Here is a 12602-nt window from a genome sequence, read left to right as displayed (position 1 = left end):
TTCAGATGTTTCCTGTCTTGAGCTGCTCCTGCTCCCGGCTTGGGCTCCTTATGGACCATCAGCACCCTCTAGTCCATGCCAAGTCACTTCTGCCTGCCACTACTCACCTACTCAGTCTTCCTCAACCTCCCTCCCCCCTATGCCACCAGGGTGACAGAACTGGTGCAGCAGGTGACAGGCCGAGTGCCTAAGCCTAGGCAGCAGGTGCTGGTACTGGAGCTCAGCTGTGAGGGTGAGGAGGAGGACATGACCTTCCCACCCCTGCACTACGAGCTGTGACAAGCAGCAGCCCCATCACCCAGCTCTTTCAAGCCCTGCATCCTGAGTCCACAGTAAGCACTCAATAAATGCTGGCTGAAAGAAGGCGTAAGTGGAGAGGATGGATGATGGAACATGGGGCAGGCACATGGGTGTGACATAAGCATGACAGGGACCCCTGCAGGGAGGGAAAAGGCTCTTTAGATTCGCCTGCCTGGGCTGTGCCTTACAGGGCTGGGGCCGCCTCCTGGAGCCTCAGGGCTATGGAACCAGGACAGTCCAAAGAAAGGTCTTTATTGTCCCAGGCTGGAGGGCAGGGTCAGAGGTAGCTGATGACATCACTGCAGATGATGGGCTGGCGACTGCGGCAGCTCATGAGGGCTGCAAAGCGTGAGACATCTGCTGGCAGTTCGGGTTCTGAGCGAGGTGGGCATGACAGTCGCTTTCCCGCCATGGCTGCCCGGCGTGCCCTGGCCAGCTGGCGCCGCAGCTGCTCAGAGAGGCCAAGCAGGAACTGGGGGGGCCGAGCACGGGCACGGGGCCCACCCGCATCGTCTTCCTCACCCACTGCCTCAGGCAGCTCCATCCAGTTGTGCACCAAGTCAGCAAAGCAGTTGTCCCCCAGCACGAGGGGCTGGCGGCTGCGACCTCTGCTCAGCAATGCTGCTGTCCAGTCCTCAGCTTCCAGCCCCCGCCAATGCTCCAGGCAGGTGTCTGGGGTGGACTTGGGCCGTGGTCGGTGAGCAGGTGGTGCACTGGCCACAGGGGCCCCTCTGGGCAGGGGCATGCCACTGGCCGAGAGGCTCTGTCTATGGGGGGGCCATGCTGGGGGTGCTGGGTGCTGGAGTATGGGCAGCTCTTCCTCTCTCCATGTGCTGCCTGACACCTCCGAGAAGCCAGAGTCCCAGTCTAGGGCATGCTCCCTGGGGCCCCCCAAGGCTACACTCCTGCCTCGTGTCACCACAGCTTCTTCTTCCTCTTCTTCCACACAACAGACCAAGTTCTCTTCCAAGCCATCTGAGGCCTTGAGCTGCACACCTGGGCCACGTTTGGGGGGTGGCAGAAGAGGGCCAGGCATTGGGGGTGAGCCTGTGTCCCGGCCACACAGCTGCAGAGAAAGAGAGGGCAGAAGTGGGAGGGGCAGTGCTTGTCACCTCTGCCTGCCTGGCAAGCCCAATCCCCAAACAGAAGGCCCAGGAGGGCTGGATAGGCCTGCAGGCCTGGGCAGCAAGGCCTCTAGTGTGCACAGGGCTGGCACGGGGGTGCTGGCACACGAAGCTCGTGTGGCTCCCATAAGCCGACCTGGTGGCAGTCTGGCAGGCTGCAGCATGCAGAGCCGGGCAAGTCGGTACCGGCCACCAGGGTGGAAGGCAGGGTTGCGGGCATGCATGGGGAAGTAGGTCCTACTCAGGGCTGGGGGGGCATCCCGTGCCTCTTGAGGGATTCGGCTCCCCAAAGCCCACAGAGTCTTTCAGAGAAGGACGGAGCACTTGCCAGGTGAGGGGTAAAGAAAGGAGGTACAGGACAGCCTGAGGTAGGGGGCAGCGCCAGCACTTCTTTAGTTCCTCGCAGCCCCCTGCTCCGGGCCAAAAGAAGTTTCTCCCCCGCAACTCCCTCCGCCGCCCCGGCAGCATGGCCAGCTGGGCGGCTGTTACTTGATGCCCAGCGCAGCTCCCAAGCGTCCGAAACCCGACGCGGGCCATCTGGGCCATTTGCACCGCCCCGCCCTCATCCTGCCTTGGATAGGCACTCGGGACGGCCCCCCACCCGTGTGTCGTTCCGGCCGGACGGCAGCCGAGCACCGTACACACGTCCTCACGAGCCACAACCGCTCCCCAGCCTCACCAGTTCCCAGCGGAGCTGGCTCAGGAAGCTGTCAAGCCGAGCGCTGTGCATGCCTGTGCCGGAGCCCCCGCCAGGCCTGCCCGTTCTTGGAACTCCGGCGGGAGCGGCGCGGAGAGGGCCTGGCTGGCCGGCCAGCGGCGCCCTGCCCTCCGCCTTGCTCCGCCGCTCCGTGAGCTCCGTAGCTCCCGCCGCCGCCGCCGCCCCAACATCTGGCAGCCGCGCCGCGCCCCTGGCGCCGCGGCCAATAGGGCCGGGGCGGGGCTAAGGTGGCCCCGCCCCTCGGGACCCGCAGGGTGGGAGAGCCCAACGCCGGTTCCTCACTCGGCTCCAGCTCTGGGGGGAGGGGCGGGACTGTAGCGGGAAGCCTGGCGGGGTCCGGCCCCGGACTCCCCGACGCCCCGGGCGGTTGAACTGACTCTGGGTTCGCAGCATGACTCAGGACAAGTCGCTTCCCTGCGGTAGCCTCAGCTTCCCTATTTTTCCCAGGATAGAAATGCGGCCCCTCCCGCAGGGGCCCCGCGAGCGCGCGGGTACCCTGGCTGCGCCCAAGTGCGGGCAGAGCGCCCCCAGTCTTCGGACCCGGTAGTGCTGTGGCCCACTCGTCGCCGACACACTGAATCCGCTCCTGGAGCCGGCCTCGACAATCCCTGGAAGTGACGCGAGGGATCCAGCCCTTCTGAGGACTCCAGCCGCGAGGCACCTCGCTGCTGCACAGGAGAGAGGCCTCAGCCAAGGCCCAGCCCACGCCCTCTCCACCCCGAGTCTGGGCCGAACTAGGCGGGGCCGCCCTCTAGTGGGGAGCGCGCGGTTAGCCGCGATTGCCGCGGCGGCATCCGCATCCCCTCTGCCAGGCACCACAGGCCCCCTGAGTGCAGGGTGTTAGAGCGGCGTTCTCTGGCCGGAATGGTCAGAGCCTGTTCCCTGAGGCCGCTCCACGATCGGAGGCTAGGTTCAAGGATACAGTCTAACTGGAGACAGACTAGACAAGTCAGTAGACAGAAAAATACGGGGGAATAAGGGTGATGGGCTAGTTTGGGAGAAGGGACTCTCAGAGGATGTGGCATTCTGCATGGGATCTGGATGACCCATCATGGGGAGATCAAGAAGAGGGGCATTCTAGGCAGAGGCATCAACCAGTTAAAGGCCCTGAAAGGACAGGAACTGGACAGGGCTTAACCTAAAGAAGGCCCAGGTGTTTACGATGATAATAATTGGGAGAGTGGTGGCCCCCTGGCTTAGGGGTTAGGTGCCCACGCTCCGCTACTAGGGGCCGGGGTTTGGATCCCTGGGGGCGCACCCTGACGCACCGCTTGTACGGCCATGCTGAGGCAGCATCTCACATACAGCAACTAGAAGGATGTGCAACTATGACATACAACTATCTACTGGCACCTTGGGGAGAAAAAGGGGAAAAAAGGAGGAGGATTGGCAATAGTTGTTAGCTCAGGGCCGGTCTTCCTCAGCAAAAAGAGGAGGACTGGCATGGATGTTAGCTCAGGGCTGATCTTCCTCACAAAAAAAATAATAATAATTGGGGGAGTGAAGAGGTCAGCAAAACCAGGCTCCTAGCAGCCTTAGAAAGGAATATGGGGTTTTGTTCTTAGTGTGAGGGGGAGCACTGGGGGCTTTTGAGCAGGGAATTACCTGGGCTGCCTCCTGTTGAGATAATCCCAGCTGCTTTAGGAGAACTACTCTGTAATCAGAGTGGAGGCTCCTGCCCTCATCCAGCAAGGGAGGGGAGGGCCTGGGCCTGGGTGGGGCTGGTGAACAGAAGGGGGTCACTTTGGGGTATGTTTTGGAGCTAAAAATCAAGCCTTGCTGATGCATGAATATGGGTAGGGAAAGGAAAGCATCAAGCACAGCTCCTAGATTTCTGGCCTGAACAACTGGTCTGATGGAATTGCCATGAATTGGTCCATGAAAGACTGGAAAAGAGTGGATTTGGGGAGGAAAATCAAGTGATCATTTGTGGACATGTGACCCTTGTGATGCCTGTTAGACATCCAAGAGGAGATGCGGGGTTAGCCACTGGATGTGTGACTCTGGAGTTTGGGAGAGAGATCAGCACTGAAGCCTTGGATCTTGGAGGCAAAGCGAGTGGATGTTATTTAAGACCATGCTCCTGGATGTGACGGGGGAGGTGAGTTTAGACAGAGGAAGGCAGCAGTCAGGACTGAGCCCTGGAACATTGCACCGGCTAGAGGTAGGGAAGTTGTAGCAGAACCAGCAAAGGAGCTGAGCAGGAGCAGCCAGGGAGGTGGGAGGAAACGGAGAGAGTGTGGGCACTTAGGAGCCAAGGGGAACAAGCATCAAATACCACTGAGGAGGTGAGAGTGGAGAATGCACTGCTGAATTGGGCAGTATGCTGGTCTCTGAGGACTCTGACAAGGGCAGTTTCATGGAGAGAGGAATAAGCTTGACTGCAGTGGGTGGAAGAGAAAGTGAGAGGTAAAGAACTGGAGAGAGTAAGTGTAGACAACTTCTTAAAAATTGACATATAACATAAATACAATGATTGTCAACTCTCAAAGGTACAGCTCAATAAGTGTTAAAATCTGTAGACACTTGTGCAGCTGTCACCCAGATCAAGATACTGTATGGAATATCTCCAGCTGCTCCAGGAGGCCACTTTGTGCCCCCTCCAGTTGATATCCCCAAAGATAACCACTATTTTGATTTCTGTCACCAAGGATTCCTTTTGCTTGTTGAATGTAGACAATTTTTGAGAGATTTTGTTGATGGTTGGACACATATTTTATAAGTAGATAATATTCTAATGGGGGAGTGGGAAGCTAGAGTTTGGACTTTATGGGGTAGCAGGTCCTGGGCCCAATTTTCCTGGTGCTGTGCTTGCTCTGTCTCCAAGGACTGCATGACCAAGACTTCTCTGAGCCTCAGTTTCCCCATCTGAAGCTTGATTCTTCTCTCTTCACATCTCCTTAAGGTTATAGTAATGAATGGGGGAATTCATTGGGAGCAGTGAAAAAATGGGGTTTTCCAGGCCTCTTGATGCCTGTCTGAAGCCTAGAGCTGTCACTAGGGATGGGCGGAGCTAAAATCTGGTAGGCCCAGGAGTCCCACCTGCCCAGCTGTGTTTGAGCAATTGACCTGGCAACTGGGTGGGCCTGACAAACATGTCTGGCCTTCCAGAGTCTCCTCTGCTGTTTGTATCTTCAGGCCACTATGGTGCTGCTGAGGGCCCTGGCGCTTCTTCTTGCTCTGGTTGTCTCTGGTGAGGAGCTGGTAGGTGGGGGAAACTCCAGTTCTCACCTCCCTCCCCCCACTCCACAGTGGGGTAGAGACCTGACCCTTCTCAGATAAGCTATCATGGAGGGCAGGGTCTGGAAGAGAGCCAGGAAAGGGCAAAGATCTGAACCCTGACCCGCATTCCTTATCTTGGCTGCTTCCTCAACCAAATCCTCACTCCCAATCTGTGAAATGAGCTGACCCATGGTTGGACGTGGGGGACAAGGAAGTGCTTTGGCTGCTTGGCCCCAAGATGGGCAGAAGGGCAGGACTATGCTCATGTGTGTGGTTCTATGAGCATGGGGGGCCTCCAGCCTGAATCATCTCTTCCTTACGGACTTCCACTGCCTGCCCTGGTTCATAAAAGTCTCTGAGAGCCAGGGACCTGGTACCATCCTTCTGTCTTCCCCCTTCAACTGCTCTTCTCACATGCCCACCCTGGAGTTGCTCCATGTGCAGCCATCCACCACCTTCTTCAACCCACCCAGCTTGACCAGGTGGCAGGAGATCTATGTGGATGAGGTAGGGTCATGGGCACAGCTGCGGACCATGGGGAAACAAGGGCAGAACCTAAATTAACAAAGCCAGAGGTGGTGTAGGGGGATGGAGAGCCTAGGCCCCACATGGCACTGCCCACCTGCCACAGGTGACCTTGAGCACCTCGGCCCGGCTGGATGCCCTGGTGGTGAACCACTATGAGCTCCAGCTGCGGTTCACATGTGGCAACCATGTGATGGAGAGACTGCTCTCTGTGGATGTGCAGCGGGACCCTGGCCATATCCAGTGTGCTGGCCGATTTGCCAGCCCACGTAAGGCCAGGGGTAGCAGGCAGGGGGTGGCCAGGTATGGCCTGAACAGAGCCTCCCTGACCTCCCCTCTGGCCAGCTGGGGAAATCATTCAGGTGCCGGAAACAGTCACACCTGGGGCCCTGCTGTACACTCTGTTGCTCCCAGGCCTGGAACTCCAGGGTGCCCAGGTGAGCCCAGTATAGGAGCAGTGGGGGGCAGGATGGAGGGTGGGGCATGGGGAGACCAAGCTCAGCCTCTGCCAGGCCAAGCACAGCCTGCAAAGCGACCCTTTAGTGTACAGCTGAAGCTCTGCATGATGCATGTTCTTGGAGAGAGCCACTGAGGGCTGCCCACCCACCAGTGACCATGGCTGCTCCACAGGGGCTGAGTTCTTCTTTCAAGTTCTCCTACGTGTTCTGAATTCTCCATGAAAATTCTGTATCCTTTTTGTAATCCAAAAAAGAAATGTAGGGCAGGACCCGTGGCTTAGCGGTTAAGTGCGCACGCTCCGCTGCTGGCGGCCTGGGTTCGGATCCCGGGCGCGCACCGATGCACCGCTTCTCCGGCCATGCTGAGGCCGCGTCCCACATACAGCAACTAGAAGGATGTGCAACTATGACATACAACTATCTACTGGGGCTTTGGGGGAAACATAAATAAATAAAATTACAAAAAAGAAATGTAGTTAAAAAACAAAATAATTGGTTTTAAAGCAGAAAGGACCGAGGATCAGGGCCAGGGGTTGGGGTGAAGGTTAGGGAGCCCAGGCTAGGATAAGTGTCAGTGGTGGGGTATGGGAGAGTTAGGTGTGGGTAGGTACCTGCTGGGTTGTTGGGGGATTTTGAAAGGGATGCTTGGGCACTAGGGGCTGAGGATGGGCCTCCAGCATCTCTGTTTTGTCAGATAAGCATCACCAGTGCCCAGGACCCTCCACACTTTCCTGGACTTTTCTCCATCAATGGGCAGGGTTGGCTGCAGGCATCATCCCAGGGCCTCAAAGGCCAGGCTCAAAAGTTGAGCATGACTTGGGACCGGGAGATATACATGGATTGGGCAAACAATGGGCAGAGCCACCACCTCCTGGAGGTTTGTTTGTTCTTGGCCTCCTTGGCCTCCTTGATTTTGCTGCCTCTCCCAAACATAGCCCACACCTGCATCTGCTGCCCTATGCTGGCAGTCCTCCTGCATTGGCCTGGTTCTGTGTTGGGCTCTGGAGTTCCAGAAAGAAGAGGGATCCTTGGCTCTGGGAGCTCATGGTGCCTCTAATAGAAAGGAGAGAATTCAGAGCAGTCACACAGGGAGAGATAGTTCTGGGTAAAATGGCTAGTGCAGTCTGGAGGAGGTTAGGGAATTTCCTTCTTTAAAACTCCCATGTCTTAGTGACTGGCTCTGAGCAACTCTAAGATGATGTCACATCGTGAATGACTCAGATATCACTCTTTCGGGGGTGGGGGTTGCATCCTAATAGAAGAATTTATGGCCCAAAAGAATGGGACTCAACGGACTACCTTTTAGAAGAGTGACAGATCATGGGGAGGAGAGAGAGTATTGGGTTCCTTGTGAGGGGCCTGAGAGGGCTGCCTATTTGAAGGAAAGACTGGGCACAGACATACAGGTAGACACACACTCTGGTTCCCTTCCTGTTCTGTGTGCATCGCAGGTCTTCCAGCTTAAAATCTCAGTGACCTTTGGACAAAACCGAAGCTGCCATGGGATGCTGATGGTTAAAGTTTTGCCTGTTCCCTCCAGCCAGGTCTCCTTCCTGTAAGGCTCTCCTACCTGGGAAACAGTGGGGGAGGCAGGGCCTAGCCACAGGTAATTAGGAGTAGGATAAAGGTGTGGGGCTACTGGAACGTCCCCAGCTAGCTTCTGTTATGAGGGAAGGGGATCCCAGGGAGGTGCCTCTGGATCCGGCTAGTGGTGGCCAGAGCGGGCAGGAGCCAGTGACTCCTTTTGGTCCAGGGAGCAGGCCCAGAATATCACTATCTTCGAGAACCTGGTCCCCGGGAGTAAGGTGGTTCAGGTCCAGGCCCGGGGCTTTGATGTGCGCTACGAAATCGTTTCCCCAGTGCCCTGCCCGCTCTTCTCCATCGGACGCGGTGAGGGGCGTGGAGGATGGGTACGGGGATGCCTCTGCGGCGGTCTAGAGGCACTACCTCCTCGCCGTCCTGAGAAACGAGGCTGGAGCCAAGGCAGAAACTGGGGCGAGGTCGTGTTTGGAGGCTGGGCGGGAGTTAGAAGGGAGCCTTGGAGGAGGCAGCGGGCATGGCCAGGCTCAGCGCCCTCCCGGGTCCGGAGATCCGCTGGCAGGGTGGGAACAAGACGGAGCTGGGGGCGGGGCCAAACTCTGCGTCCCGCACCCTCCCACCACGCCCAGCCGACTGCATGGTGCGAACCACTGCGCCCCTGGAGTTAACGACGGAGGCCGCAGGCGCCGCGATCACAAGGCTGCAGGTGATGGCCTTTGAGCGGCTTCGTCCGTGGACCAACGTCGAGCTCCATCTCACGGTGAAAGTGCGATCGGTCAACCGTTGGCCTCCGTGCTGCCTCTCAGCGCTGCTAGTGTGAGTCCACGGGAGCCTTACCTAGGTTATTGGGGCGAGAGCCATGGCTCGAGGCCTCGGCCAACTTTTGCCCTGCCGCCGGCCCTCTGCTCCCAGGACTCAAATCCCCGAGACCACGCCTGTGGGCACCGTGCTGAACACCTTCACTTGCAGTGACCCCGACTCTCCTGGTTCCACCCTGGACTACCAGCTGCCGTTCCGCGGCCTTCCTGGCCCGGGGAGTCTCTGCCTTCCCGACAGGGCCCTGGAGGTGCCCAGCCGCGGCTCCCAGACCCATGTGCAGGGTGCTTGGGACAGGAAAGGGGGGTGGGTCAAGGATCTGTGGGAGCCGAGACAATGGGAGCAAAGGAGATGGTAGTGGAGCCAACTTGCTTTACAGTCTGGAAAACAGAGGGTCAGGGTAGACTTCCTGTGGATGCCCTGGTCTGAGGCAGCCCAGTGTGGCTCAAGGCTCTCCCAGGCCTTGGCTGGGCCTCACTCTCTGGCTCCTCTGGCCAGGTGAATGCCACGTTGACTGTGACACTCCTGGGGCCTGCTTTCAGCTTGCAGCCTCCATCCTGGTGCTTGATGATGGTCAGCCCCTAATGACCAGTGAGTGACCATACCTAGGCCTGGACATTCAGGACAGGGCTGTTCTGTACCCATCTCCCCATCCTCGGGGCAGGATCATCTCTCCTCCCTGAGAAACCAGTAGGGTAGGGTTGTCTCCACTTCAGACTCCTAGGGTGGGGCATATCTCTCCTCTTCTAGACACCGCCCCCCCCAAGCAGGGGAGGGTTATTGCTTTACCTCCCTCCAGACCCTCTCCCTCCTTAGACGCCCAGGGCAGGGCCATGTTTCCCTCCCCAGACCCCCAGGGCAGGGCTGGGCACCCCAGGCCAGCTCTTTGACTGCTAAACGGCCTCCAGGTGAGGTGCCAGTACTGGTGATGGTGACACCTGTCAACAAGTTCTCCCCAGCCTGTGTCTCAAGCACATTCCGAGTTCGGGAGGATGCAGGGCCCCACACTCTTCTGGGCTCTGTAGTGGGCACGGACATGGATTACCCACACGACAGTATTGAGTACTACACCTCTGGCAGGTCTGCCACGTTTGCTGTGGACCATCTCAGCGGTATTCCCACCCCAGGGCTGGAATGGAGGGGTGGAGCCAGAGTTGACTCTGTAGGCTGAGGTTGTGGCCACCCCTTCTAGGGGAGGTTCGCCTCCTGGGGCCTTTGGACTATGAGCTGCAAAGGTTGTATAGGCTCACTGTCCTGCTGACTGACCATAGCCAAGACCAGGACCCCACCTGCCGCCGCTCAGGCTCCTGCACCATTACCATCGAGGTTGAGGTAATTGAGCCCTGAGGCCTTGGAAAGAATTGAGAAGAGTTCAGATCTCCCTCTGGCATTCTGCTTTTCCATTCTGTGCCTCAGTTTCCTCCACTGGTCAGCTGGAGGGGGTGGGGCCTCATTGTGGAAAGCTTTGGAGCCTGTTGCCTGATACCTAGGCTCTGGCTATAGTGGGAAAAGGCTGAGGGACTGGCCTGAGGGTTTGGCGAGTGAGTGACCTGGCTACTTTCCTGCAGGATGTGAGCAACCATGCTCTGGAGTGTGAACCTCCCTTTCAGGAACTCACCATCCACACTCCCCTGGGCCGTAGCGTGGAGGTGACCAAGGTGTCATGTCGGGTCCCCCAGGAACCTCAGCGCCTGGCCTTCTCCTACAGTATCGTGGGAGGTGAGGGCCATGGGGGCCACCAGGCTGTGGGGGAGGGGCAGACCAAGGCCAGCAATTGTCCCCTTCTTCTGCCACTCTGCTTTCAGGGAATAGTCGGAGCTGATTCAGTCTGCAAGGAGCCGTCCTGGTGCACAATGACCTCATGTTGGCGCCCCCTTGGCCAGAGCAGCCCAATATTTATGAGCTATTGATCCGTGTGGCTGATGCAGGTCCCTCCATCCCCCACCTCAGCACCACAGCCACTGTCATTGTGCATCTAGTTCCCTGGAGGGCCAGCACAGTGGCCACCAGCACACACAGAGCCACAGTGAGGGGGGTCCTCAGTTCCTTGAGGGGTGGGGAGAGAGGATCTTAGAGGATGAGGAGACCCAGTTTACCAGGTGGAATGATGGGGGAAGGCATTCCAGAGGGAACTGTTGAGTGCAAAGGGCCCGGCAATACAGAAGAGCAAATCTAGGGGGTGGGGTGGCCCAGGCCTTGAAGGGGTTTGAAGGCTGGATGATCAGGGCATTTAACAGGGCAGTGATGAGGCTGTGGCCCCCATTTCAGGTGCCTTCAATGATGACACCCCTGTTTGTGACAGACATGGAGGCTTTCTGGCAGCCAGAGCCCTGGTTTGTGGTGGTGCTGACAGCGACCAGTGCCCTTCTCCTCTTGGCTCTGGGATGGCTCCTCAGCAGGCTCCTTGGGGGTAGGGTTCCTATCCCTGTGCTCCCTGCCTCCCACAGCCCACTAATGGACCCCATCTATGATAGGTGGTTTCACCCAAGGTTTGATGATAATGCCCAAGTTGATGAGGAAACCGATATTAAAGGGGGCTGCCCTCCCTCCAGAGGTTGTCAGGTTAGAGGCAGAGAGACACCGGGAGGAAGATGTTTCCATCGTTGGCAGAGCCCAGTCTTGGAATGGGATGACTGTGGATGACGTCCAGGGCTTGAGACTCTGAGTCTGTCATGCATTGGGCCTTTACCCCAATTTGTGACCCCTGCCCTCTACTTGAAACCTGACCTGCTCCTAAGACTCTGAGTTTCTTGTGGGCACAAGACTGAACCCAGGGGAAGCTGGGGGTAACAATGTGGGCATTGCATACAGACATTGGCTCTCCCCAATATAAAGAGGCAGGTGAATGGTGCTGGTTCCTGGAGCCAGCAAGTCTGCTGCCCTCACTGCTTGGTCCCCCCTCCTGGCATTTTAGGTTGGCCCAGGTGCTACAGGCACCAAGCAAACCAGCCCAGGCTCTGCTGCTAAACAGGTCAGCCTCCTATGCATACCTCTATGCCTGGGAGTCCATCTCTTTTTTTTTTTTTTTTTTTTTTTTTGGTGAGGAGATCAGCCCTGTGCTAACATCCACCAATCCTCCTCTTTTTTTTGCTGTGGAAGACTGGCCCTGGGCTAACATTTGTGCCCATCTTCCTCTACTTTATATGGGACGCTGCCACAGCATGGCTTGACAAGCAGTGCGTTGGTGCAGCAGGGATCCGAACCGGCGAACCCTGGGCCGCCGCAGCAGAGCGTGCGCACTTAACCTCTTGCGCCACCGGGCCGGCCCTGGGAGTCCATCTCTTAAACTCAGGCTGGGACCCAGAGCCTTAGCCTGTACTCCTGCTCCTATTCTGCCCCAGGATCCAGGGAACTGAGAGGTCCATTGAGGCGTTTCATGGAGGCACCAAGGATGGAGATGACACAGGCACCCAGCAGCATCATAAGCCTGGTATGTAAACCCACCATCCTGTGTAGTGGGCACTAAGGCTGCTCCAGAGTACTCCCCTGCCAAGCCTGCCCCCTTCCCAATGGATGGCTACCCCTGTGGGAGTGCCCACACCAGCACCATCGGGATGGAGGAGGCAGGTGGGCTCCTGACCTCTTTGGGGTCAGGCCTCTACTGCTCTCTATGGGCAGGATTTGACTCATTGCACACTCTCATTCTTCCTCTTAGCAGCATTTTGATGGTAGAGCACAGGACTCCCATGAGTCCCCCTCTTCCCAAACCATTCTCCATCTGGGCCCACTTTCTCTCCTTATCCCATCTCAGTATCTCCTCCTATCACCAGACATCCACTATCTACTCTTTCCCTGAATGGGGTCTGTTATCATCCCCACTCACCTTTCAGCCAATATTTGTCAAACACCTGTGGGACAAGGAGATGACTCAGACCTAGTCTGGTTCCTGCCCAAGGGGGA

General features: G+C 57.6%; 3 protein-coding genes across 11 annotated transcripts in view; 2 read left to right on the top strand and 1 right to left on the bottom strand.

Moving 5' to 3' along the window:
* The window catches only part of UBA7 (ubiquitin like modifier activating enzyme 7), a 23764-nt gene extending 18110 nt beyond the window's left edge, over positions 1-5654 (top strand). For 7 of the 9 annotated variants that reach the window (XM_087431027.1, XM_087431031.1, XM_087431030.1 and 4 more), the window contains one exon: positions 150-365. In XM_087431027.1, the coding sequence (XP_087287153.1) occupies positions 150-279 (130 nt within the window). In that variant the 3' untranslated portion in view covers positions 280-365. Of the gene's footprint in view, positions 1-149; positions 366-2589 lie in introns of those variants that run through there. The other 2 variants (XR_015552219.1, XM_087431024.1) reach the window with 2 other exon arrangements.
* Positions 534-2358, bottom strand: INKA1 (inka box actin regulator 1). The gene is made up of 2 exons (XM_004419717.3): positions 2104-2358; positions 534-1366 (listed from the first exon to the last, which is right to left on the bottom strand). The coding sequence occupies exons 1-2, from the start codon at positions 2152-2154 to the stop codon at positions 578-580; spliced, it is 840 nt and encodes a 279-aa protein (XP_004419774.1). The 5' UTR covers positions 2155-2358; the 3' UTR covers positions 534-577.
* CDHR4 (cadherin related family member 4) lies at positions 5542-12602 on the top strand. Its single transcript, XM_087431039.1, is given in 19 exon segments — positions 5542-5871; positions 5996-6158; positions 6235-6326; positions 7042-7151; position 7657; positions 7799-7902; positions 8101-8237; positions 8516-8702; positions 8799-8959; positions 9201-9293; positions 9611-9814; positions 9895-10034; positions 10271-10421; positions 10508-10728; positions 10971-11112; positions 11616-11673; positions 12044-12074; positions 12076-12132; positions 12358-12602. Coding segments are annotated over 19 exon segments (2523 nt in total). The 3' UTR covers positions 12499-12602.

This window comes from Ceratotherium simum, chromosome 5 (genome assembly GCF_057802395.1).
Source record: "Ceratotherium simum simum isolate JZ-2026a chromosome 5, ASM5780239v1, whole genome shotgun sequence".
NCBI classification, from domain to species: domain Eukaryota; kingdom Metazoa; phylum Chordata; class Mammalia; order Perissodactyla; family Rhinocerotidae; genus Ceratotherium; species Ceratotherium simum.
Note: the sequence above shows the minus strand (reverse complement) of the source record. Positions and strands in the feature narration are given on the sequence as shown.

Excerpts from the sequence above, each read along its gene's own strand:
- INKA1 (XM_004419717.3), bottom strand. The coding sequence starts at position 2,154 with ATGCACAGCGCTCGGCTTGACAGCTTCCTGAGCCAGCTCCGCTGGGAA. Across the intron at positions 1,367-2,103 it reads GCCAGCTCCGCTGGGAACTG|CTGTGTGGCCGGGACACAGG; the intron begins GTGAGGCTGGGG and ends CTTTCTCTGCAG.